Source organism: Heterodontus francisci, chromosome 19, assembly GCF_036365525.1.
Source record: "Heterodontus francisci isolate sHetFra1 chromosome 19, sHetFra1.hap1, whole genome shotgun sequence".
Lineage (NCBI taxonomy): Eukaryota > Metazoa > Chordata > Chondrichthyes > Heterodontiformes > Heterodontidae > Heterodontus > Heterodontus francisci.
In genome coordinates this window covers 93,514,218-93,539,912 of record NC_090389.1, presented here as the reverse complement: position 1 = coordinate 93,539,912, position 25,695 = coordinate 93,514,218, and the positions used below count along the sequence as shown (strand labels likewise).

Here is a 25,695-nt window from a genome sequence, read left to right as displayed (position 1 = left end):
TGTCCGCAACTCCACCAACCTTTGTGTCATCCGCAAACTTACTAATCAGACCAGCTACATTTTCCTCCAAATCATTTATATATACTACAAACAGCAAAGGTCCCAGCACTGATCCCTGTGGAACACCACTAGTCACATCCCTCCATTCAGAAAAACACCCATCCACTGATACCCTCTGTCTTCTATGACCGAGCCAGTTCTGTATCCATCTTGCCAGCTCACCTCTGATCCCGTGTGACTTCACCTTTTGTACCAGTCTGCCATGCGGGACCTTGTCAAAGGCTTTACTAAAGTCCATATAGATAACATCCACTGCCCTTCCCTCATCAATCATCTTCGTCATTTCCTCAAAAAACTCAATCAAATTAGTAAGACACGACCTCCCCTATACTCTCTTTGCCCCTCTTTTTTCTTACATAGTGATCAAAGGCTAGTACATGGAGTTAAAGTACAGAACAGCCATCAATTAAAATGGAAGAATAGGTTTGAGGGGCTGAATGGTGCCCTCCTGTTTCTATGTTCACCATTTGGTTTACAAAGCCACATTGCAGGCTTAACAGGCTTACCATATGCAACTGGGGTCAATTTTAAGACAGTGTGCAGGGGGCACTTCAGGTACGGGAGTTCCTCTGGAAATATAAGAATAGTACATTGTCATTATAAATGGTTACAGCAAAAATAGAAACAACCAAACACAGAATTCTACACGTCCCTTCAGTAAAAGTAAATAGTTTCTGCATTTCCTCCCTATCTTCAGGCCATAGGCTCTGCTGCACTGTTATTATGCTGATAAGATCAAGGAAAGTTCCGTTTTGCGCATTTGGGCACATTTCCACCATTATTCTTCCTTGCATCACTCTTCAACCATATCCACCTTGGCCCTCCAAACCCAACTTCTGTCTGCACCCACCTCTGGAAAAATCTGCCTCCCCAATTCACTTACAACTGCACTTTCAAAACCCCAAATGTCTCGTCTTTGATCCTCTACTCACCACAATATTTTTGCAGCTAATGATCTGCTCAACCACACATTCACCTCCACCCTTGATGCCCTAATTCCCCACTAAAACATTTACTCTCTCTTACCCTGGCCATTCCCCTGGTACAGCCCTCATCTCTGCTCCCTTTAGCCTAGATATGGCAAGCAATTGGTTTACCCATTCACCACCAGATGTGACTGGACCACGTAAAGCACTACTGAATCCTGCTCTCATCTGCTAAAACTGTTCACTTTTCCAGGATCAACCTGGACTGCAAAGAAACCCCCAGCTTTTTTCTCTACTGCAAATCGTCTTCTTAAAACCCTCTCCCCTGTTCCCTTTACCCTCAGCTCAAAGACTTCCTTGTCACTAAAATTGAGACCATCTAATCAGCTGCCTCTGCCAGTTTCCTACCTTCCCCTAGCCCACTGAGCCAAACTTCCCCCAAGGTTAATGCACTAGCCCTTAATTCACATCTTTCTCCTGTTTCTCTATCTCTGCTCATGCCCTCTCTGAACTCATCTTCTCCAGGAGAGCCACCTCCTGCTCCCTCGACCCAATTCCAGCCAAACTGCCGACCACCCAACTTCCCTTCCTGGCTCCTAGGTTAATGGTTTCTTTTGCCTCAGTTACTCTCCCCCTGCTTGAAAGCTGCCATCACCCCTCTCCTAAAAAAACCTTGATTCCTCTATATTTGCAAATACTCAGCCATCTCAAAGTTCCATTTCATTTCTGAAGTCTTTGAGCATGTTGTCGCCTCTCAAACTTGTGCCCATCTTTCCCAGAACTCCATGTATGAATCCCTCCAGCCAGGTTTCCACCCTGCCACAGTACTGAAATGGCTCTTAGCATAGTCACAAATGTGTGAATGTGACAAAGATAAATTATACATCCTTCTTCTTGAACTGTCTACAGCCTTTGACATGGTTGACCATACCACCCTCTTCCAGCACCTATCCAGTTGGGTGGGACTGCACTTGTCTGGTTCCATTCTTACCTATCCAGTCGTAGCCAGAGAATCACCTGCAATGGCTTTTCTTCCCACTTCTGCACCGTTACCTCTAGCGTCTCCCAAGGATTTAACCTTAACACCCCTCCCTCCCACATCTCTCATCTACGTGCTGCCCCTCAGCGACATCATCTGAAAACACAGCATAATTTCCACATGTATGCTGACAACACCCAGCGCTATCGCACAGCCACCTCTCTCAACTTCTCCGCTTTTTCTAAATTGTCAGACTGCCTTTCTACATTCGGTACTAGATGAGCAGAAATTTCCTCCAACTAAATACTGGGAATATTGAAGACAACGGCTTCAGTCCCTGTTAAGCAACTCCTCCATTTTAAAATTCTCATCTTTGTTTTCACCAATTCCCTCCATGGCCTCAGCCCTTTCCTATCTCTGTAATCTCCTCCAGCCCTCTGAGATATCTGCGCATCGCCAATTTCAATTGTTCCACTACTGGCAGCTATGCCTTCAGCTGCCTGGGCCCTGAGCTCTGGAATTCCCTCCCTAAACCTCTCCACCTTTCTTTCCTTTTGGTCTTCTGCTCTAATATCTCATGCAGCTTGGTGTCAATTTTTGTTATATTATGCTCCTGTGAAGCACTTTGGGACGTTTTACTACATTAAAGGTGCTATATAAGTGCATGTTATTGTAGTTGCTGTGCAGTTGTTTCCTCAATCTTTTTAACAGTGCAAACCATACACCGTCAAAGCCCTTTTGAGGTTTTATTGCATAGCTGTCTGTTATACAGACCTAGGCTATGCCGTGTCAGCATTTGTACAGTTACACCAAAAGGAAATAGCCTTAAAAGCTCACCCTATTTATTTATTTAGAGATACAGCACTGAAACAGGCCCTTCGGCCCACCGAGTCTGTGCCGACCATCAACCACCCATTTCTACTAATCCTACACTAATCCCATATTCCTACCACATCCCCACCTTCCCTATATCCCCCTACCACCTACCTATACTAGGGGCAATTTATAATGGCCAATTTACCTATCAACCTGCAAGTCTTTGGCTGTGGCAGGAAACCGGAGCACCCGGCGAAAACCCACGCGGTCACAGGGAGAACTTGCAAACTCCGCACAGGCAGTACCCAGAATTGACCCGGGTCGCTGGAGCTGTGAGGCTGCAGTGCTAACCACTGCGCCACTGTGCCGCCCAAATTAGATATCAGACACATTGTCATTTAACAGTATAATATTTCCTTCCATACACTACCTATCTCTGTGGTTTCTGAGTAATTTTGCCAATTTAGTGATTTATTTTGTGTTATTATCCAATACAGAATACCTTTTCTTTAATTATTCGTTCATGGGATGTGGGCGTCACTGGCCAGGCCAGCATTTATTGCCATCTCTAATTGCCCTTGAGAAGGTGGTGGTGAGCTGCCTTCTTGAACCGCTGCAGTGCATGGGGTGTAGGTATACCCACAGTAATGTTAGGAACAGCGTTCCAGGATTTTGACCCAGTGATAGTGAAGAAACAGCAATGTAGTTCCAAGTTAAGACGGTGTGTGGCTTGGCGGGGAACTTGCCGGTGGTGGTGTTCCCATGCATCTGTTGCCTTTGTCCTTCTAGGTGGTGGAGGTCGTGGGTGTGGAAGGTGTTGTTGAAGGAGCCTTGGCGTATTGCTCCTTGTAGATGGTACACACTACACACTGCTGCCAATATGCGTTGGTGGTGAAGGGAGTGAATGTTGAAGGTGGTGGATAGGGTGCCAATCAAGCAGGCTGCTTTGTCCTGAATGGTGTCGAATGTTTTGAGTATTGCTGAAAATAGAGACATGTTGTCGAAGCTTTTCACCTTGCACTCATCAGGACAAAAGCAAGAATAACCAACGTAAGGGAAAGCAACAACTTATACTGCATAAGAAGAGAGTGCTGATTGGTTGGCAAATGAACTCTGATTGGTACAGGCTTTGCCACGGAGAATGCACCAGTTTACGGTGACTGACAGTTCACTGGAAAGATTTGTTTGAAATTTAAACCAGGCAGCTTGACTATGATTAGTCAAGGCATTTCCTTGAGGAATGAACCAGCAAATGGCTTTCACTTATTTTGTTCAGCTGAAACAGGCGCAATGTGTGTACATGTTCTGTCTGTAAAACAGGGCCCTGTGTATTAATATATGTAGTGTCATGCAGGCCCACACCTGCTAAGAATGAGGGACATTAATTTCGCCAAATGGACATTAAACTTCAAATTGTTGCTGGGAAGGAAAGAGGGCCTGTTACAAGGAATTGCCAGGCCCCTTGTCCGGAAAGACATTTTTGCACACTAGCAGACAGTGTTGGAACAAATGAACCAGTCCCTGCTCCCATACAATACACAGAACAGAAGTGGTCAGACCTTTTAGTCACATGACTAACTGGCTGTTGCAGAGTTTGAAATGGGAGTTTTAAATTGGAGAACCAGTTTTTGAAGACAGAAAGCTCTTGGACTGAGAACATTTCATAGAGATACAGCTCTGAAACAGGCCCTTCGGCCCACTGAGTCCGCACCGACCATCAACCACCCATTTATACTAATCCTACATTAATCCCGTTTTCCCTCTCACATCCTCACCTTCCCTCAATTCTCCTACCATCTACCTACAACAGGGGCAATTTTTTTCTTTACAATGGCCAATTTACCTATCAACTCGCAAGTCTTTGGCATGCGGGATGAAACCGGAGCACCCGGAGGAAACCCACGCGGTCACAGGGAGAACTCCACACAGGCAGTACCTAGAACTGAACCCGGGTCGCTGGAGCTGTGAGGCTACGGTGCTAACCACTGCGCCGCCTGTCTGCTCTCATCTCATTCTCACCAGCTTTGGAATCCATTGAAGGCACAGGAACCCCAAGAGTGAGAAAAGTCTCCTACAGTGAACAAGGTTTAAGAATAATACTGGGCCCCAATGAAAGGCAAGAATTACCTAAAAGCAAGAACTACCTACAAAGGGATTCTACAGCGAGCTCGAAGCACAGTAACAAGAAACTCTTCAGATATTGCCTCAAACCTCTCCACTTTATTTTTCTTCTGCTCTTTTCTGTCCCTATCTACATGTGTGTATCGCGTATGCATGCTAGCATGGGTGTGTCGTGTATCCGTTGGCATTAACCGAACTAGAGTTTAACTTTAAGTTTTAATAAATTTCACTTTTCTTCTTTAAATCTAAGAAAGCCTGTTTGTGCTCATTTCTTTACCTTATAATTGGAAAGCGGTGAGTAAGGATTCACCAAGGGGGAGCTCAAAATACAGTGTGTTTAAAAAATAAAACCCTGCTACAGTAAGACCTGGTGAAGGCTGAAATGGACCCCTAGACACCTTTGTCACCTGGTCGTAACAGTAGCTTCCAGTACGCGAAAATGCGCCACATTGTGAGCCCTACTGACAATCTTAAACAGATTGTCAGCATAATTCTTAGCACACTGCAAATTATTTAGCAAATGTTCTCCAATCGCAGCATCAGATCTAATGTTGGACACTGTGTTTTGAGTTTTGCAAGCACGGGCTGGTTGGGTATGGCCTGCATCTTGCCCATTGCGAGCAGCAAAGGGACATGTTGTTTGATACAATCCGCCAGTCTTTGGGACGTATGGCCTATTTACCTAGCAACACACTGGCATTGAAATTCATGTATCACATTACTCATTTGAGCGATAGGCAGGATGTCTTTTTGGCTTGAAGGCAGCATCTTGTTAGTGGTGAGCACCACATGTGTTACAAAACAGCTGACAAACAACTTTGTTGGGTTCCATGAGAAATGTGTCATTGAGGGAATGACACCTAACCTCCTACCTCTTGCATATTTCCAGTATGTAGATGATATGTTTGCTATATTTGAAGCCGCAGCTGCATGTAATAATTTCCTTGCACATCTTAATGGGCTCCATCCTGCACTCAAATTCACCTTTGAAATGGAGCAGTGAAATGAGCTCCCTTTCCTTGACGTACTGGTTGAGAAATCTGTTAAGGGGTTCTCTACCACGGTCTACCACAAACCTACCTTCACTGGTCAATACACGCGTTGGGATTCTTACAGTTCTATGCACTATAAGAATGGCCTTATCGGCAACCTTGTAAATAGGGCCCAAGCCATTTGCTCACCATGCAAGATTGATGCTGAAATAAGACATCCTGTGTGACAATGTCTACCCTGATCAAACCATTTCTCGCTGTATATCGTGCAAACTTATGCACGGACCTAAGGCCGTCCCAAAGACTGGCGGATCGTATCAAACAACATGGCCCTTCCTCTCTTCTCATGTAGTATAAGTTGTTGCTTTCCCCTACATTGGTTATTCTTGCGTATTGTCCTGATGAGTGCAAGAGGAAAAGTTTCAACAACATGTCTCTATTTTCAGCAATTCTCAAGTTCTGTACTGCCAAACGACTATTTGTTTTGAGTGTTGTTGGAGCTGCAACCATCCAGGCAAGTGGAGAGTATTTCATCGCACTCCTGACTTGTGCCTTGTAGATGGTGGACAGGCCCTGGGGAAGTCAGAAGGTGAGTTACTTGTTGCAGAATTCCCAGTCTCTGACCTGCTCTTGTAGCCACAGTATTTATGTGGCTGGCCCAGTTCAGTTTCTGATCAATTGTAACTCCCAGGATGTTGATAGTGAGGGATTCAGTGATGGTAGTGCCATTGAAAATCAAGGGGATATAGTGAGATTCACTCTTGCTTGAGATGGTCATTGCTTGGCATTTGCTTGGGGTGAATGTTACTTAGTTTAGTTTAGAGATACAGCACTGAAACAGGCCCTTCGGCCCACCGAGTCTGTGCCGACCATCAACCACCCATTTTATACTAATCCTACACTAATTTCATATTCCTACCACATCCCCACCCGTCCCTATATTTTTCCCGTCCAACTACCTATACTAGGGGCAATTGCTAATGGCCAATTTACCTATCAACCTGCAAGTCTTTGGCATGTGGGAGGAAACTGGAGCACCCGGAGGAAACCCACGCAGACACAGGGAGAACTTGCAAACTCCACACAGGCAGTACCCGGAATTGAACCCGGGTCGCTGGAGCTGTGAGGCTGCAGTGCTAACCACTGCACCGCCCTTGCCACTTATCAGCCCAAGCCTGGATGTTGTCCAGGTCTTGCTGCATATGGACATGGTGGTCTGCTTCAGTATCTGAGGAGTTGCGAATGGTGCTGAATATTGTGCAATCATCAGCAAACATCCCCAATTCTGGCCTTATGATGGAGGGAAGGTCATTGATGAAGCAGCTGAAGGTGGTTGGGTCGAGGACATTACCCTGAGGAACTCCTGCAATGATGTGCTGGGACTGAGATGACTGACCTCCAACAACCACAACCATCTTCCTTTGTGCTAGGTATGATTCCACCAGTGGAGAGTTTTCCCCGATTCCCATTGGTTCCTGTTTTTCTAGGGCTCCTTGATGCCATACTCAGTCAAATGCTGCCTTGATGTCAAGGGCAGTCACTCTCACCTCACCTCTGGAGTTCAGCTCTTTTGTCCATGTTTGGACCAAGGCTGTAATGACATCAGGAGCTGAGTGGCCCTGATGGGATCCAAATTGAGCATCAGTGAGCAGGTTATTGCTGAGCAAGTGCTGCTTGATATTACTGTCAGCAACCCCTTCCATCACTTTGCTGATGATCAAGAATAGACTGATGGACGGTAACTGGCTGGGTTGGATTTGTCCTGCTTTTTGTGGCTAGGACGTACTTGGGCAATCCTTCACATTGCCGGGTAGATGCCAGTGTTGTAGCTGGATAGGTTGGAGAAGCTGGGGCTGTTCTCTGTGGAGAAGAGAAGATTAAGAGGAGATTTGATAAAGGTATTCAAAATCATGAGGGGTTTGGACAGAGTAGATAGGGAGAAACTGTTCCGATTGCCAGAAGGATCCAGAACCAGAGGACACTGATTTAAGGTGATTGGCAAAAGAAGCAATGGTGACATGAGGAAAAACCTTTCTCCGCAGCGAGTGGTTAGGATCTGGAATGCACTGCCTGAGAGTGTGGTGGAGGCAGGTTCAATCGAAGCCTTCAAAAGAGAACTGAATAATATCTGAAGAGAAAAATATTACAGGACTTTGGGAAAAAGGCAGGGGAGTAGAGCTAGGTGAGTTGCCCTTGTAGCCAGCTGGTAGAGACATGAGGGGCCGAATGGCCTCTTTCGGAGCTGTTACCATTCTATGATTGCATTGAAAAAGTGTCAAAACAATTCCACTCAGCACCCTAACAATGCACAGAGATTAAAGACTTTCTCTGCATCATTGTGGGTTGCACTTGAACTCTGGCCCAATAAGTGAAGAAAAAGAATGACTTGCATTTATATAGTGCTTTTCATGACCACCAGGTGTCTCAAAGCACTTTGCAAACAATAAGTACTTTTTTGAAGTGTAGTCACTGTTGTAATGTAGGAAGACAAAGGCAGACATAGGTGATGAAATCCACCACCAGCTTCAATGTGCCAGCTCTGCCTTCAGCCGACTGAGGAAGGCAGTATTCAAGGACTAGGACCTCAAACCCAGGACTAAGGTCATGGTCATGGTGTGCACCGGGCAGCAGTGATCCCCACGCTCCTATATGCTTCAGAGACTTGGACAATCTACAGTAGGCACCTCATGGCACTGGAGAAATACAACTAACTCTGTCTCCACAAAATCCTTCACACTCATTGGCAGGATAGGCAGTCTAATGTCAGCATCCTCTCCCAAACCAACATTCCCAGCATCGAGGTGCCAATCACCCAAAACCAGCTTCCCTGGGCCACGTCACTCACATGCCTGACACCCGGTTCCCGAAGCAACTGCTCTACTCTGAGCTTCGCCACAGCAAAAGACTCCCAGGAGGACAGAGGAAACGCTTTAGGACATTCTCAAGGCATCCCTGAGGAAATTCAACATTCCCACTGACTCTTGAGAGTCCCTGTCCCTTGACTACTCAAAGTGGAGAAGGAGCATTTGGGAAAGTACTGAGCACCTCATGAGATTTCGACAGGAGCATGTGGAAGCCAAGTCCAGGCAACGGAAGGAGCGCACAGCCTCCCAAGGAGCTCACTTATCCAACTCTTCAAACACCAGCTGCCACACATGTATTCAACATCATGAGGGGTCTGGACAGAGTAGATGGAGAGAAACTGTTCTGTCATGAAAGGATTGAGAACGAGAGGGCACAGATTTAAAGTATTTGGTAAGAGAAGCAAAAGTGACATGAGGAAAAAAAATTTCACTCAGCGAGTGGTTAAGGTCTGGAATGTGCTGCCTGAGAACGTGGTGGAGGCAGGTTCAATTGAAGTATTCAAAAGGGAATTAGACAGTTATATGAAAAGGAAGAATGTGCAGGGTTATGGGGAGAAGGTGGGGGAATGGAACTGAGGGAATTGCTCTTTCAGAGAGCCAGTGTGGACACGATGGGCTGAAAGACCTCCTTCTGCACTGTAATGATTCTGTGATATGGGAGAGTGCAATTCGCACATTGGACTTGTTAGCCATATTAGGACTTACTGAGCTGGGTTGAAGTGAGTCACCTCGGTCCCGAGGGACTGCCTACGAAGAAGTAGGAACACAGCCAATTTTGCGTACAGCAATTTTTGTGATGTTGATTGAGGGATAATTATTGGCCAAGACACTGGGAATAACTCTCCTGCTCTTCTTTGATATAGTGCCATGGGATCTTTTACATCCGCCCAAGCAGGCAGATGGGACCTTGGTTTAATGCCTCATCTAAAAGACAACACTTCCAACACTGCAGCACTCCCTCAGTATTGTACTGGAGTGTCAGTCTAGATTTTTGTGCTCAAATGGGACTTGAACCTGGAACCCTATGACTCAGAGGCGAGAGTGCTAACAACTGAACTACAGCCGAAACTCAAGTGAAAGGACAGTATTGTGCTTCATGGGACCATTGAGGGCTGAAATTCCAATGGGCCTATCTGTCACAAGTGGAATGGTGTGGAGCTCCTAGCCACACATGGAATAAGCTGAAGACCCCCATCCCAATTCCTGCAACAGGGTGAATTACATGGTTAGAGTGAATAGCCCACATCTATAAGAGCGCTTCAGGGGTATTTGTCCCAATCTGCAGGAGAATGTTGGAGTGGCATCATGCTGCTCTTCTGAAACCATTTACTCAGATTGGGGAGGTTCAACTGTTAGTTCGGGAGAGTTCTGCTAAAGGCGGAATAAGTGGAATTCACCAGGTAGCTTAGGAACTCCAGCAGACATCCCCTTTCTCGCTTGCTTCCCACACACTGGAATTTAAAGTTGCACTTTACAGAGAATGGAATCCTGTCAGAACTTTGTTCTGCTCCAAATTATAGCCTCCATCGGGTGAGCTGCCAAATCCCGCTCTGGAGCTGCATTGGAATGTTGGAATCTTGGTCTGAAATTTGTAGTTATTTTGGATTCCAAGTTAGTTCAAGTTATTTTACAAGAGATAAAGCAATCCAAAAGTGCCTTCGTAAGTTATGAATGAGTAATTTTAATATTTTACTTGAATGAATTTTCATAATTAACTATTAGTTGCATAAATGCTGTTTATTATGTGACGTGTCTTTTTTGAAATGCATTATTTTAATACAAGTTTTCAAACATGTTCAAGAATCTATCATGGAATGTATGCATTTGTTATTATTTGACACTTTCAGAAACCACCTTCATTTACTAGCTATAATAAAAACAGAAAATGCTGAAAATAATCAGCAGGTCTGGCAGGCATCTGCAGAGAGAGAAACAAAGTTAACGTTTCAGGTCAGTGATCTTACATCAGAGGGGCTTGTTGGGGTGCCCAGGGTGGAAAGGGAGAGTGCTATTGTAATGGTGCCTGGGAAGGGGGTGGAGGGGGAGAAAGGAGAGTGTGATGGTACCCAGGGTGGGGGAGGGGGTGTGTGATGGTGCCCGGAGTGGGGAAGGGGAGTGTGATGGCGCCCGGAGTGGGGAGGGGGAGTGTGATGGCGCCCGGAGTGGGGAGGGGGAGTGTGATGGCGCCCGGAGTGGGGAGGGGGAGTGTGATGGCGCCCGGAGTGGGGAGGGGGAGTGTGATGGCGCCCGGAGTGGGGAGGGGGAGTGTGATGGCGCCCGGAGTGGGGAGGGGGAGTGATATGGTGCCCGGAGTGGGGAGGCGGTGTGTGATGGTGCCCGGGGTGGGGAGGGGAAGTGATATGGTACCCGGAGTGGGGAGGGGGAGTGTATTGGTGCCCGGAGTGGGGAGGGGGTGTGTGATGGTGCCCAGGGTGGGGAGGGGGGAGTGTGATGGCGCCTGGGGTGGGGAGGGGGAGTGTGATGGCGCCCGGGGTGGGGAGGGGGAGTGAGATGGTACCCGGGGTAGGGAGGGGGAGTGTGATGGTACCCGGGGTAGAGAGGGGGAGTGTGATGGTGATCGGGGTGGGGAGGGGGAGTGTGATGGCGATCGGGGTGGGGAGGGGGAGTGTGATGGCGCCCGGAGTGGGGAGGGGGAGTGAGATGGTACCCGGGGTAGGGAGGGGGAGTGTGATGGTACCCGGGGTAGGGAGGGGGAGTGTGATGGTGCCCGGGGTGGGGAGGGGGTGTGAGATGGTGCCCGGGGTGGGGAGGGGGTGTGAGATGGTGCCCGGGGTGGGGAGGGGGGGTGTGATGGTGCCCGGGGTGGGGAGGGGGTGTGAGATGGTGCCCGGGGTGGGGAGGGGGTGTGAGATGGTGCCCGGGGTGGGGAGGGGGTGTGAGATGGTGCCCGGGGTGGGGAGGGGGTGTGAGATGGTGCCCGGGGTGGGGAGGGGGTGTGCGATGGTGATCGAGGTGGGGAGGGGGTGTGAGATGGTGCCCGGGGTAGGGATGGGGTGTGAGATGGTGCCCGGGGTAGGGCGGGGGTGTGTGATGTTACCCGGGGTAGGGCGGGGGGGGGGTGTGATGGTACCCGGGGTGGGGAGGGGGGGTGTGATGTTACCCAGGGTGGGGAGGGGGTGTGAGATGGTATCCGGGGTGGGGAGGGGGTGTGTGAGATGGTGCCCGGGGTGGGGAGGGGGTGTGTGATGGTACCCGGGGTGGGGAGGGTGTGTGTTGCCGCCCGGGGTGGGGAGAGGGTGTGTGATGGTGCCCGGGGTGGGGAGGGGGAGTGTGATGATGCCCGGGATGGGGAGGGGGTGTGAGATGGTACCCGGGGTGGGGAGGGGGTGTGTGATGGTACCCGGGGTGGGGAGGGGGTGTGTTGGCGCCCGGGGTGGGGAGAGGGTGTGTGATGGTGCCCGGGGTGGGGAGGGGGAGTGTGATGATGCCCGAGATGGGGAGGGGGTGTGAGATGGTACCTAGGGTGGGGAGGGGGTGTGTGATGGTACCCGGGGTGGGGAGGGGGTGTGTTGGCGCCCGGGGTGGGGAGAGGGTGTGTGATGGCGCCCGGGGTGGGGAGGGGGAGTGAGATGGTACCCGGGGTAGGGAGGGGGAGTGTGATGGTGATCGGGGTGGGGAGGGGGTGTGTGATGGTACCCGGGGTAGGGAGGGGGAGTGTGATGGTGCCCGGGGTGGGGAGGGGGGGTGTGATGGTGCCCGGGGTGGGGAGGGGGTGTGAGATGGTACCCGGGGTGGAGAGGGGGTGTGAGATGGTGCCCGGGGTGGGGAGGGGGTGTGAGATGGTGCCCGGGGTGGGGAGGGGGTGTGAGATGGTGCCCGGGGTGGGGAGGGGATGTGCGATGGTGATCGAGGTGGGGAGGGGGTGTGAGATGGTGCCCGGGGTAGGGATGGGGTGTGAGATGGTGCCCGGGGTAGGGCGGGGGTGTGTGATGTTACCCGGGGTAGGGCGGGGGGGGTGTGATGGTACCCGGGGTGGGGAGGGGGGGTGTGATGTTACCCGGGGTGGGGAGGGGGTGTGAGATGGTACCCGGGGTGGGGAGGGGGTGTGTGAGATGGTGCCCGGGGTGGGGAGGGGGTGTGTGATGGTACCCGGGGTGGGGAGGGTGTGTGTTGCCGCCCGGGGTGGGGAGAGGGTGTGTGATGGTGCCCGGGGTGGGGAGGTTGTGTGTTGCCGCCCGGGGTGGGGAGAGGGTGTGTGATGGTGCCCGGGGTGGGGAGAGGGTGTGTGATGGTGCCCGGGGTGGGGAGGGGGAGTGTGATGATGCCCGGGATGGGGAGGGGGTGTGAGATGGTACCCGGGGTGGGGAGGGGGTGTGTGATGGTACCCGGGGTGGGGAGGGGGTGTGTTGGCGCCCGGGGTGGGGAGAGGGTGTGTGATGGTGCCCGGGGTGGGGAGGGGGAGTGTGATGATGCCCGAGATGGGGAGGGGGTGTGAGATGGTACCTAGGGTGGGGAGGGGGTGTGTGATGGTACCCGGGGTGGGGAGGGGGTGTGTTGGCGCCCGGGGTGGGGAGAGGGTGTGTGATGGTGCCCGGGGTGGGGAGGGGGAGTGTGATGATGCCCGAGATGGGGAGGGGGTGTGAGATGGTACCTAGGGTGGGGAGGGGGTGTGTGATGGTACCCGGGGTGGGGAGGGGGTGTGAGATGGTACCTAGGGTGGGGAGGGGGTGTGTGATGGTACCCGGGGTGGGGTGGGGGTGTGAGATGGTACCCGGGGTGGGGAGGGAATCCATTTTCACCACTCAAATTACACTAGAGCCCACTACCAATATTGAAATGAATTTACCCAGGAAACTTGTGTACAACTTCCTCTGCTGATTAGCAGTGTAACTTTCTGTAACAACAATAGCATAACTGTGATGTAAATGGCATCAAGAAAATTCAGCGCCATGGCGTTCTGAATATTATTATTAACCTTCTGAGCTCTGAAATGGCTTGAAAGTCAAACTAATAGGCTATGGTTTCATCAATTCTCTTCCTATGGGGACCTGTGCGACCTCCACTGAGCAATTCCACAGAGGCAAGACAAAGTATGAGTTCACTGTGTAGTCACAGGCTTGGATCAGGTCCCAAGAGCAGCCTTTAAGAAAAATATTGGTTAGGATTGTGCCCGCAATAGAAGATTAATGAGTAACACTGATCTAGGATAACAGAGTCTGAACGCTGCTTTATTGGGAAGCGAGCTGTCTACAGATGGGGAGAGGTGAACTTGGCAATCAGGCTGTTATAGTCAGTTAGCAGCCTTGCAATGTGGGGAAAATCCCAATATAAATGCTGAAGCATCCATTTAACTCTCCTTTTACCTGCTGTTTTGTCGAGGAAGTAGGCCAACAAACAACGCATGACAGCCTGGTGACAGATGACTAAAACATTCTCTTGCCTCTCTAGCTCCATGATCACTGGCTCCAGGCGCTGAACCAAATCTTCATATGACTGAAGGATAAAGGAAATAAAGAGCAGATGTCAGTGACAGCTAAATTCATGTAAAATTCCACATCCAGTCTGAAGATCTCTGAGATTCCCACCTCTGGAATATGGCTGTAAAATATGCAACAAAAAACTAACTTCAAATTTACGGGTGAACATCTGAGTTCCATTGTTAATCAACTGACTCATGTTTCTATGCAACCCAGGGCTGTCACTGAGCTATGCTTTAACAGGAACTCAATGCTTAATGTTATATACAGTTACTAAACTTGAAAATTAATTCACAGTGCAAAGTACTTGAAATGACAAAGTGACAATATTACAGCCATTCCTGTGTTCAGGAATAGAGTCATAGAGTTATACAGCACAGAAACAGGCCCTTCAGCCCATCGTGTCTGTGCCGGCCATCAAGCACCTATCTATTCTAATCCCATTTTCCAGCACTTGGCCCGTAGCCCTGTATGCTATGGCGTTTCAAGTGCTCATATAAATACTTCTTAAATGTTGAGGGTTCCTGCCTCTACCACCTTTTCGGACAGTGCGTTCCAGATTCCAACCACCCTCTGAGTGAAATATCTTTTCCTCAAATCCCCTCTAAACCTCCTGTCCTTACCTTAAATCTATGCCTCCTGGTTATTGACCCCTCTGCTAAGGGAAAAGGTTTCTTCCTATCTAACCCATCAATGCCCCTCAATTTTGTATACCTCAATCATGTTCCCCCCTCAGCCTTCTCTGTTCTGAGCAAAACAACCCTAGCCTTTTCAATCTCTCTTCATAGCAGAATGCTCCAGCCGAGGCAACATCCTGGTGAATCTCCTCTGCACCCTCTCCAGTGCAATCACATCCTTCCTATAGTGTGGTGCCCAGAACTGTACACAGTACTCCAGCTGTGGCCTAACTAACGTTTTATACAGCTCCACCATAACCTCCCTGCTCTTATATTCTATGCCTTGGCTAATAAAGGCAAGTATCCCATATGCCTTCCTAACCACCTTATCTACCTGTGCTGCTGCCTTCAGTGATCTATGGACAAGTACACCAAAGGTTCACATTGAAGGCACGTGAAGTAAACTCATTACATTTCATTTCAATGCCTCTCCTGAAACACTCCTTTCAGCTGGAATTTGGCCCATACCCCTGGAACCCTTTCCTACCTTACCCAAAACATCATGTTTGACTAATCTAATTGAATTTTTTGATGTAGTAATAGAGAAGGTTGATGAAGGGAATGTGTTGGATTTTATCTGTAGGGATTGAAGAAAGCGTTTGACAGAATTGAGGCTCATGGAATAGCAGGGTCAGTGTCCAATTAGCTAAAAAAATTGGCTAAAGGACAGAAAACAGCATGTTGTCAGAAATGGTTGTTTTTCAGACTGGAGGATGGTAGACAGTGATGTTCCCCAAGGGTCAGTGCTGGGACCACTGCTCTTTTTGCTACATATAAATGACGTGGATTTTGGAATACAGAGTAGAATTTCAAAATTTGCCAATGATACCAAACTTGGAGGTGTGGCAAACAGTGAAGATAATACCAATTGACTGCAACAGGACAAAAATAGGCTAGCAGAATGGACAAACAAGTGGCAAATGAAATTTAATACCGACAAGTGAGGTGCTGCATTTTGGCAGAAGGAATATGGCGAGTCAATATATAATTAATGGCACAGTTCTAAACAGTGTGCAGGGACAGAGGGACCTTGAGGTTCATGTGCATCGATCTTTGAAGGTGCCAGGACACATTGAGGGAGTGGTTAGTAAGATATGGGATGATGGGCTTCATAAATAGAGGCATTGAGTACAAAAGCAGGGAAGTTATGCTGAACCTTTCCAAAGCTCTGGTTAGGCCCAAACTAGAGTACTGTGTCCAGTTTTGGTCACCACATTTCAGGAAGGACGTGAGGGTCCTCTAGAGGGTGCACAGGAGATTTACCAGAATGGTTGCAGGGCTGAGGGATCTTAGTTACTAGGTTAGGTTGGAGAAGCTAGGGTTGTTCTGCTTGGAGCAAATAAGATTAGGGGAGATTTAAAAGAGATATACAAGGTTATGGCAGGTTTAGATAAGGCAGACAAAGAAAAGCTGTTCCCATTATCTGATAGTACAAGAACTAGGGGACACAGATATAAGGTTTTGGGCAAGAGATGCAGGGGGCGATGTGAGGAAGAACGTTTTAATGCAGCAAGTGGTAATGACCTGGAACTCGCTGCCTTTGAGGGTGGTGGGAGCAGAGCAGAAAATTGGTGGTGTTGTAAATAGTGAGGAAGAAAGCCTTAGATTACAGGATGATATAGATGGGCTGGTGAGACGGGCAGAGCAGTGGCAAATGGAATTTAATCCTGAGAAGTGTGAGGTGTTGCATTTTGAGAGGACGAACAAGGCAAGGGAATATACAATGGATGGTAGGACCCTAGGAAGTACAGAGGGTCAGAGGGACCTTGGTGTACTTGTCCATAGATCATTGAAGGCAGCAGCACAGGTAGATAAGGTGGTTAGGAAGGCATATGAGATACTTGCCTTTATTAGCCGAGGCATAGAATATAAGAGCAGGGAGGTTATGATGGAGCTGAATAAAACGCTAGTTAGGCTACAGCTGGAGTACTGTGGACAGTTCTGGTCACCACACTATGGGAAGGATGTGATTGCACTGGAGAGGGTGCAGAGGAGATTCACCAGGATGTTGCCTGGGCTGGAGCGTTTCAGCTATGAAGAGAGACTGAAAAGGCGAGGGTTGTTTTCCAAGCAGGGAAGGCTGAGGGGGGACATGACAGAGGTATACAAAATTATGAGGGGCATTGATAGATTAGATATGAAGAAATTTTTTCCCTTAGTGGAGGGGTCAATAACCAGGGGGCACAGATTTAAGATAAGGGAGGTTTAGAGGGGATTTGAAGATAATGTTTTCACCCAGAGGGTGGTTGCAATCTGGAACACACTGCCTGAAGAGGTGCTGGAGGCAGGAACCCTCACAACATTTAAAAAGTATTTAGATGAGCACTTGAAACGCCACAGCATACAAGGCTATGGGCCAAATGCTGGAAAATGGGATTAGGGTAGTTAGGTGCTTGATGGCCGGCACAGACACGATGGGCCGAAGGGCCTGTTTCTGTGCTGTATAACTCTATGACAATCAATGATCTCAAAAGAACCTGGATGTGCACTTGAGGGAAATAAACTGACAGGGCTACGGGGATCAAGCCGGGGAATGGGACTGACTGGACTGCTTTATGGAGAGCTGGCATGGACTTGATGGACTGAATGGCCTCCTTCTGTGCCATAATAACTTTGAGATCACCATGGCAGGCATCACTGCAGAACCCACTGCTGCCTTTTGCAGACATTCACAGAGGGGCATTTTCCAGTAAGGACCATTAAGCTTTCGAAATAGTTCGACAGCAGCACGTTCTGGATCCAACCAGAGAGCAGGTTATATTAGACTTGGTATTGTGTAATGTGACAGGATTCATTAATGACCTCACAACAAAGGAACCTCCAGGTAGCAGCAACCACAATATGATTGAATTTTACACCCAATTTGAAAAAGAGAAGAGTGGGTCTAATACTAATATTTTAAACTTAAATAAGGACAACTAATTGGACGTGAAAGCTAAGCTGGCTGAAGTGAACTGGGTTACTAGGCTAGGAGACAGATCAATAGAGAAGCAGTAGCAGACGTTTAAGGGGATATTTCAGAATACGTAGGAGAAGTATATACCTACTATCAAAAAATTCTAAGGGGAGGACCCACCATCTGTGGTTAACTAAAGAAGTTAAGGAAAGCATCAAACTTCAGGAAAAATCATATAATTGTTCAAAGATGAGTGGCAGGTCAGATGATTGGTCAGAATATAAAGAACGACAGAGGATACGAAAATGCTAATCAGGAGAAAGAAATTAGAGTATGAGAGGAAGCTAGCTAGAAATGTAAAAATGGATAGCAAGTGTTTCTATAGGTATTTAAAAAGGAAAAGAGTAAGTAAAGTGAGTGTTGATCCTGTAGAGAGTGAGAATGGGGAATTAATAGTCTCTTCTCCCTCTTTGGCCTCCTTGTCTCGAGAGACAATGGGTAAGCACCTGGAGGTGGTCAGTGGTTTGTGAAGCAGCGCCTGGAGTGGCTAGAAAGGCCAATTCTAGAGTGACAGACTCTTCCACAGGTGCTGCAGATAAAATTGGTTGCCGGGGCTGTTATACAGTTGGCTCTCTCCTTGCGCCTCTGTCTTTTTTCCTGCCAACTGCCAAGTCTCTTCGACTCGCAACGCTTTAGCCCCGCCTTTATGGTTGCCCGCCAGCTCTGGCGATCGCTGGCAACTGACTCCCACGACTTGTGATCAATGTCACAGGACTTCATGTCGCGTTTGCTGACATCTTTAAAGCGGAGACATGGACGGCCGATGGGTCTGATACCAGTGGCGAGCTCGCTGTACAATGTGTCCTTGGGGATCCTGCCATCTTCCACGCGGCTCACATGGCCAAGCCATCTCAGGCCCCGCTGGCTTAGTAGTGTGTATATGCTGGGGATGTTGGCCGCCTCGAGGACGTCTGTGTTGGAGATACAGTCCTGCCACCTGATGCCAAGGATTTTCCGGAGGCAGCGAAGATGAAATGAATTGAGACGTCGCTCTTGGCTGACGTACGTTGTCCAGGCCTCACTGCCGTAGAGCAAGGTACTGAGGACGCAGGCTTGATACACTCAGACTTTTGTGTTCTGTGTCAGTGCGCCATTTTCCCCACACTCTCTTGGCCCGTCTGGATATAGCAGAGGAAGCCTTTCCCATGCGCTTGTTTAATTCTGCATCGAGAGACAGGTTACTGGTGATAGTTGAGCCTAGGTAGGTGAACTCTTGAACCACATCCAGAGTGTGGTCGCCGATATTGATAGATGGGGCATTTCTGACGTCCTGTCCCATGATGTTCGTTTTCTTGAGGCTGATGGTTAGGCCAAATTCATTGCAGGCAGCCGCAAACCTGTCGATGAGTCTCTGCAGACACTCTTCAGTGTGAGATGTTAATGCAGCATCGTCAGCAAAGAGGAGTTCCCTGATGAGGACTTTCTGTACTTTGGTCTTCGCTCTTGGACGGGCAAGGTTGAACAACCTGCCCCCTGATCTTGTGTGGAGGAAAATTCCTTCTTCGGAGGACTTGAATGCATGTGAAAGCAGCAGGGAGAAGAAAATCCCAAACAGTGCAGGTGCGAGAACACAGCCCTGTCTCACGCCACTCAGGATAGGAAAGGGGTCTGATGAGGTGCCGCTATGCTGAATTGTGCCTTTCATATTGTCATGGAATGAGGTGATGATACTTAGTAGCTTTGGTGGACATCCAATCTTTTCAAGTAGTCTGAAGAGACCACGTCTGCTGACGAGGTCAAAGGCTTTGGTGAGATCAATGAAAGCAACGTAGAGGGGCATCTGTTATTCACGGCATTTCTCCTGTAGCTGACGAAGGGAGAACAGCATGTCAATGGTGGATCTCTCTGTACAAAAGCCACACTGTGCCTCAGGGTAGACACACTCGGCCAGCTTCTGGAGCCTGTTTAAAGCGACTCGAGCAAAGACTTTCCCCACTATGCTGAGCAGGGAGATTCCACGGTAGTTGTTGCAGTCACCGCGGTCACCCTTGTTCTTATAGAGGGTGATGATACTGGCATCGCGCATGTCCTGTGGTACTGCTCCCTTATCCCAGCACAGGCAAAGCAGTTCGTGCAGAGCTGAAAGTATAGCAGTCTTAGCACTCTTGATGATTTCAGGGGTAAATCCGTCCTTCCCAGGGGCTTTTCCGCTGGCTAGACAATCAATGGCATCACTGAGTTCCGATTTTGCTGGCAGAGACAAGGTTGCATTGAGGGCGGTCTCAGTGACAACATTCTCCCTGGAGTACAGTTCTAGGTAGTGCTCCACGCAGCGGTCCATTTGCTTGCATTGGTCAGTGATTGTGTCCCCTGATTTAGATTTGAGGGGGGGCGATCTTCTTGACGGTTGGCCCAAAAGCTCTCTTAATGCCATCATACATCCCTCTGATGTTTCCTGTGTCAGAGGCCAACTGAATATGACTGCATAGGTGTTGCCAGTAGTCATTTGCACAGCGCCTGGCTGTTCTTTGTGCAGCGCTTCTGGCAGCTTTAAGTGCTACGGATGTTAACTCGCTGGGGGATTTCTTGTAGTTCAACAGTGCAGTGCGTTTAGCGGCTATGACAGGTTCCAGCTCTTCAATGTGAGACTGAAACCAGTCTGCATTCCGCTTCACACAATTGCCATAGGTGGTCATTGCTGAGTCATAGATGGCGTCTCTGATGTGGGCCCACTTGGTCCCTGCATCCCCTGCAGGAGTGTCCTGGAGAGCTTTTTCAAGTGAATTTAGAAACTTGCGTAACAGCTGTGGATGAGAAATTCTGCTAGTGTTGATGCGCGGACGGCCCTTCTGCTTGGAGTGATACAGCTTCTTTGGTTTGAGTCTAACCTTGCTGCACACCAGGGAGTGGTCAGTGTCGCAGTCCGCACTGTGGAAGCTGCGTGTGATTTGAACACTGTTTAAAGAGGCTCGCCTTGTGACGGTGAGGTCCAGCTGGTGCCAACGACGTGATCTTGGGTGCCTCCAAGAAACCTGGTGACAGGGTTTAGTGTGAAAGAATGAGTTGGTGATGCAGAGGTGATGATAGGTACACAACTCAAGCAGTCTCTGTCCATTCTCATTCATCCTTCCAATGCCATAGCGCCCAAGGCAAGAAGGCCATGAGTCATGGTCGGCCCCAACCCTGGCATTGAAGTCCCCCAGCAGGAATATGTGTTGGGGATGCTACTAATGATATTATGGAGTTCCTCATAGAACTGGTCTTTAACTTCAGGTGGGGAGCAGAGTGTTGGAGCATAGATGCTGAGTAGGTGTTCCAGACCAGAGGCGGTGAAGAGTCGGATGGACAGTATGCGTTCCAAGCCATTTGAGGGTGGCTCTATCATGCTGAGCAAAGAGTTTCTGATGGCGAAGCCCACTCCGCGCTGTCTTGGTTCTTCAGGATCCCTACCCTGCCAGAAGAAGGTGTAGTCTTGCTCTCTTAGAGATCCGCTCGCAGGGAGGTGTGTCTCCTGAAGTGCTGCAATGTCCACATTGAGTCTACTGAGCTCGTTGTTGATGATGGCAGTCTTCCAAGAAACATTGATTTGTGTAAGGTCTTCCGACAGGCCAGGACACATATAGTTCTGACGTTCCAGCTTGCAAAACGAAGGGCTGGTACCTTCTTTCCTTTTTTGGTCATGCTGTTTGGTGCGGTGTTACAGTCCACTTGTCGGGCAATGACCCAGAGCTCCAAGCACCCATTGAAGCAGGTGGACTGTGGCGGGACACAACCTTACTGACCGGGGGCAGCCCAGTTTGAGGCGGGCGGTAGCTGTCCAGTGAGATGCGATGACCTCTCCCACCGACAAAGGCAACCCGTGGCGCCCAATCTCTACACCAATTGAGCTGGACTTATAACCCGTAACTGCTGCCTTTCGTGTTGATTTGGTCGCTGTGAGGTGACTATGGAGTGACCTCTTCATGGCGCATGCCTGGGCGGATGAATGGAGGTTGTGAGTTGCCCAAGCGTCAAAACCCCCCTCTCGGCCTTCCTGGTGGGGTCCAAAGGAGTGCAGAGCACGACGTTTGGCACCGGTATGGCTGCAGGAACTGCCGGAAACATGCCAAAGGTGACACATGACCGCCTTCGGGGTTCCGCTCCGGATTTTCTGTTAGGGTTTACCCCCTTAGCCTTGGTCTCTCCTGAGACACCCACAAGGCAGTGGGGTTGTTGGGGCCCCTACACAGGGGTAGGTGGATGCCAGTGGGAGGAGGTGAAGGGAAGGGGGTGCAGAGGGGGGGGCGCGAGGAGGAGGAGTGCGGTGGGAAGGGGTAGAGGGAAGGGGGTGCGGGGGGAGCTGGGCTGCAGGGGGTAGGGAAGAGAGGTGTAGGGGAAGAGGGTGCGAGAGGAAGATGGTGCAAGGGGGGAGCTGGGAAGGGTGTGTGAGGGGGGTGGGGGAGGGAAGGGGGGGGCGAGGGGGGTGAGCTGGGAGCCGGGTTGGGGGGGGGGGGGGGGGAAGAGAGGGGGTGAGCTGGGAGCGGGGGTGGGGAGGGGGTGCAGGTAGTATAACATTGCATCAGCTCCCACCATTGTCCCTTTTACAAGAGTGTACTACTACTGGGATCGGGATCGGGATCCGGGAGCCGAGCCGGAGTTGAGGGAAAGTTTGTGTGGAAGCAGTGCGGAGTCGCCGAGTGAGCGGGAGCCGCTGCCAGGACCATGTGGCCGCTCTTCCTCCTGATTGTCGCCGTGGACGGGCTCCCCGAACACAGCCAAGTGGCCTTCCAAGCTTGGCCACAACTGGCAGGGTCATCATCAGCAGTCCTTTCCCGGATTGCCAGCCGTTCACCCTGTCTCTGCGGTGAATTCCTCTCCCATCCTTACGCAACCACCGTCCTGGACGCCGCCATTAATGATGCCAATACAGTGTTAAAGAAGAAATGGCGGATGAAATGAACAAATATTTTCCTTCTGTCTTCAGCATAGAGGATACAAAAAACATTCCAATAATAGCTGTAAATCAGGAGGTGGAAAGAAGAGAGGAACTTGGTGAAATTACAATCACCAGCGAAGTGGTACTGAGCAAACTGATGGAGCTGCAGGCTGGCAAGTCCCCGGGCCTTGGTGGGCTTCATCCTAGGGTCTTAAAAGAGGTGGCAAATGAGGTAGTAGATCCATTGGTGTTAATTTTTAAAAATTCGCCAGATTCAGGAAAGGTTCCATCAGACTGGAAAGTAGCAAATATAACCCCTCTATTCAAGAAGGGGGGAGGCAGAAAACAGGTAACTATAGGCCAGTTAGCTTGACATCTGTTGTGGGGAAGGTGTTAGAATTGAACATTAAGAAGGCCTTCTGAAAATCCAAGTATATCAAGACAACCGACTCCCCTTTATCAATTCTGTTAGTAACATCCTCAAAAAAACTCTAACAGGATCATCAAACACGATTTCCCACTCATCAATCCACGTTGACTATTCCCAATCAGATTATTATCTAAGTGTCCATATATCACATCCTCCAGAATAGATTCTAGCATTTTCCCAATGACTGATGCAAGACTAACAGGTCTGTAAATTCCCTGTTTTTTCTCTCCCTCCCTTCTTAAATAGTGGAGTGACATTTGCTCCCTTCCAATCTGCAGGAACCACGCCAGAATCTATAGAATTTTGGAAGATGATCACCAATACATCCACTATCTTCACAGCGACCTCTTTCAACACTCTGGGATGTAGAATATCAGGTCCTGGGGACTTATCAACCTTCAGCCCAATTAATTTCTCCAAAACAACCTTCTTACTCATACTAATTTTCTTCAATTCTTCATTCCCCCAAATCCCTTGGATCTCTAATTCTAGGAGATTTCTTGTATCTTCCTCAGTGAAGACAGACACTTCTCTGCTATTTCTCTATTCCCCATTATAAATTCTCCTGATTCTGCCTGTAAAGGACCCACATTTGCCTTAGTCAAACATTTCCTTTTTACGTACCTATTGAAGCTTTTACAGTCCATTTTTTTTTGCTAGCTTACGTTCATAGTCTATTCTTACTTTCTTTATCAGTTTCTTCGTCCTCCTTTGCTGCATTCTAAAATCTTCCCAATTCTCAGGTTTAGTACTATTTCTGGCCTTTTCTTTTAATCTTATAGAATCCTTAAATTCCTTTGTTATCCACGGTTGACTGCTTTTACTTTTGGGGTTATGTGCCTTGAAGGAATGTATAGTTGCTGTAAACTATGTAATATTTCTTTGAAGACTATCCATTGCCTATGTACTGTCATACCTTTTAATGTATTTTCCCAATCCACCTCAGCCAGTTTGCCCCTCATACCTTCACAACGTCTTTTGTTCACATTTAACACTCTGGCTTCAGATTGAACAACTTCACTTTCAAACATGATACAAAATTCTATCATATTATGGTCACTCATCCCTAAAGGTTCTTTTACAAAAAGATTAATTAGCCCTTTCTCATTACATAATACTAGAGTTACAATAGCCTGTTCTCTAGTCGGTTCCTCAACATACTGCTCTAGAACCCTATCCCTAACACACTCCTGAAGATCGTCCTCTACAGCATTAGTGCTCATTAGGTTTACCCAGTCTATGTGCAGATTGAAGTCACTCATAATTATCTCCTGATTAATGCCATGCCTCACACTACCACTACTGTTTGGTGTGGTGCGAATGTTACTTGCCACTTATCAGCCCAAGCCTGGACTTTGTCCAGGTCTTGCTGCATTTAAACATGGACTGTGAGTTCACGAACGATGCTGAACATTATGCAGTCTTCAGTGGACATCCCCACTTCTGACCTTATGACTGAAGGAAGGTCATTGCTGGAGCAGCTGATGATGATTGGGCCTAGGACACTACCCTGAGGAACTCCTGCAGTGATGTCCTAGAGCTGAGATGATCGACCTCCAACAACCACAACCACCTTCCTTTGCGCTAAGTATGACTCCAGCCAGTGGAGAGTTTTCCCCTGATTCCCACTGACTCCAATTTTGCTAGGGCTCCTTGATGCCATATTCGGTCAAATGGTGCCTTGATGTCAGGCGCAGTCACTCTCACCTCATCTCGAGTTCAGCTCTTTTGTTCATGCTTGAACCAATGCTGTAATGAGGCCATGAGCTGAATGGCCCTGATGAAACTCAAAGTGAGCATTAGTGAGCAGGTTATTGCTAAGCAAGTGCCATTTGATGGCACTATCGACGACACCTTCCATCACTTTACTGATGATCGAGAGTAGACTGATGGGGCAGTAATTGGCCGGGTTGGACTTGTACTGCATTTTGTGTACAGGACATACCTGGGCAATTTTCCACATTGCCGGGTAGATGCCAGTGCTGTGGCTGTACTGGAACAGCTTGGCTAGGGGCGCCGCAAGTTCTGGAGCACAGGTCTTCAGGACTATTGCCGGAATATTATCAGGGCCCATAGCCTTTGCAGTATCCAGTGCCTTCAGTCATTTCTTGATATCACACGGACTGAATCGAATTGGCTGAAGACTGGCATCTGTGATGCTGGGGACTTCAGGAGGAGGCCGAGATGGATCGTCAACTCTGCACTTCTGGCTGAAGATTGTTGCAAATGCTTCAGCCTTATCTTTTGCACTGACGTGCTGGGCTCCCCCATCATTGAGGATGGGGAAATTTGTGGAGCCACCTCCTCCTGTTAGTTGATTAATTGTCCACCACCATTCACGACTGAATGTGGCAGGACTGCAGAGCTTAGATCTGATCCGTTGATTATGGGATCACTTAGCTCTGCCTATCGCAAGCTGCTTACGCAGTTTGGCATGCATGCAGTCCTGGGTTGTAGCTTCACCAATTTGACACCTCATTTTGAGGTATGCCTAGTGCTGCTCCTGGCATGCCCTCCTGCACTCTTCATTGAACCAGGGTTGGTCCCCCGGCCTAATGATAATGGTAAAGTGGGGGATATG

The 25,695-nt window shown here is 48.8% G+C and overlaps 1 protein-coding gene across 8 annotated transcripts in view; it reads right to left on the bottom strand.

The window, feature by feature from the left end:
* LOC137380312 (6-phosphofructo-2-kinase/fructose-2,6-bisphosphatase 4-like) overlaps positions 1–25,695 on the bottom strand; it is a 447,018-nt gene that overhangs the window by 43,352 nt on the left and 377,971 nt on the right. For 7 of the 8 annotated variants that reach the window (XM_068052234.1, XM_068052235.1, XM_068052233.1 and 4 more), the window contains 2 exons: positions 14,083–14,212; positions 567–629 (listed from right to left, as the gene is read on the bottom strand). In XM_068052234.1, coding sequence (XP_067908335.1) covers positions 567–629; positions 14,083–14,212 — 193 coding nt within the window. The remainder of the gene's footprint in view (positions 1–566; positions 630–14,082; positions 14,213–25,695) is intronic. The other variant, XM_068052239.1, reaches the window with a different exon arrangement.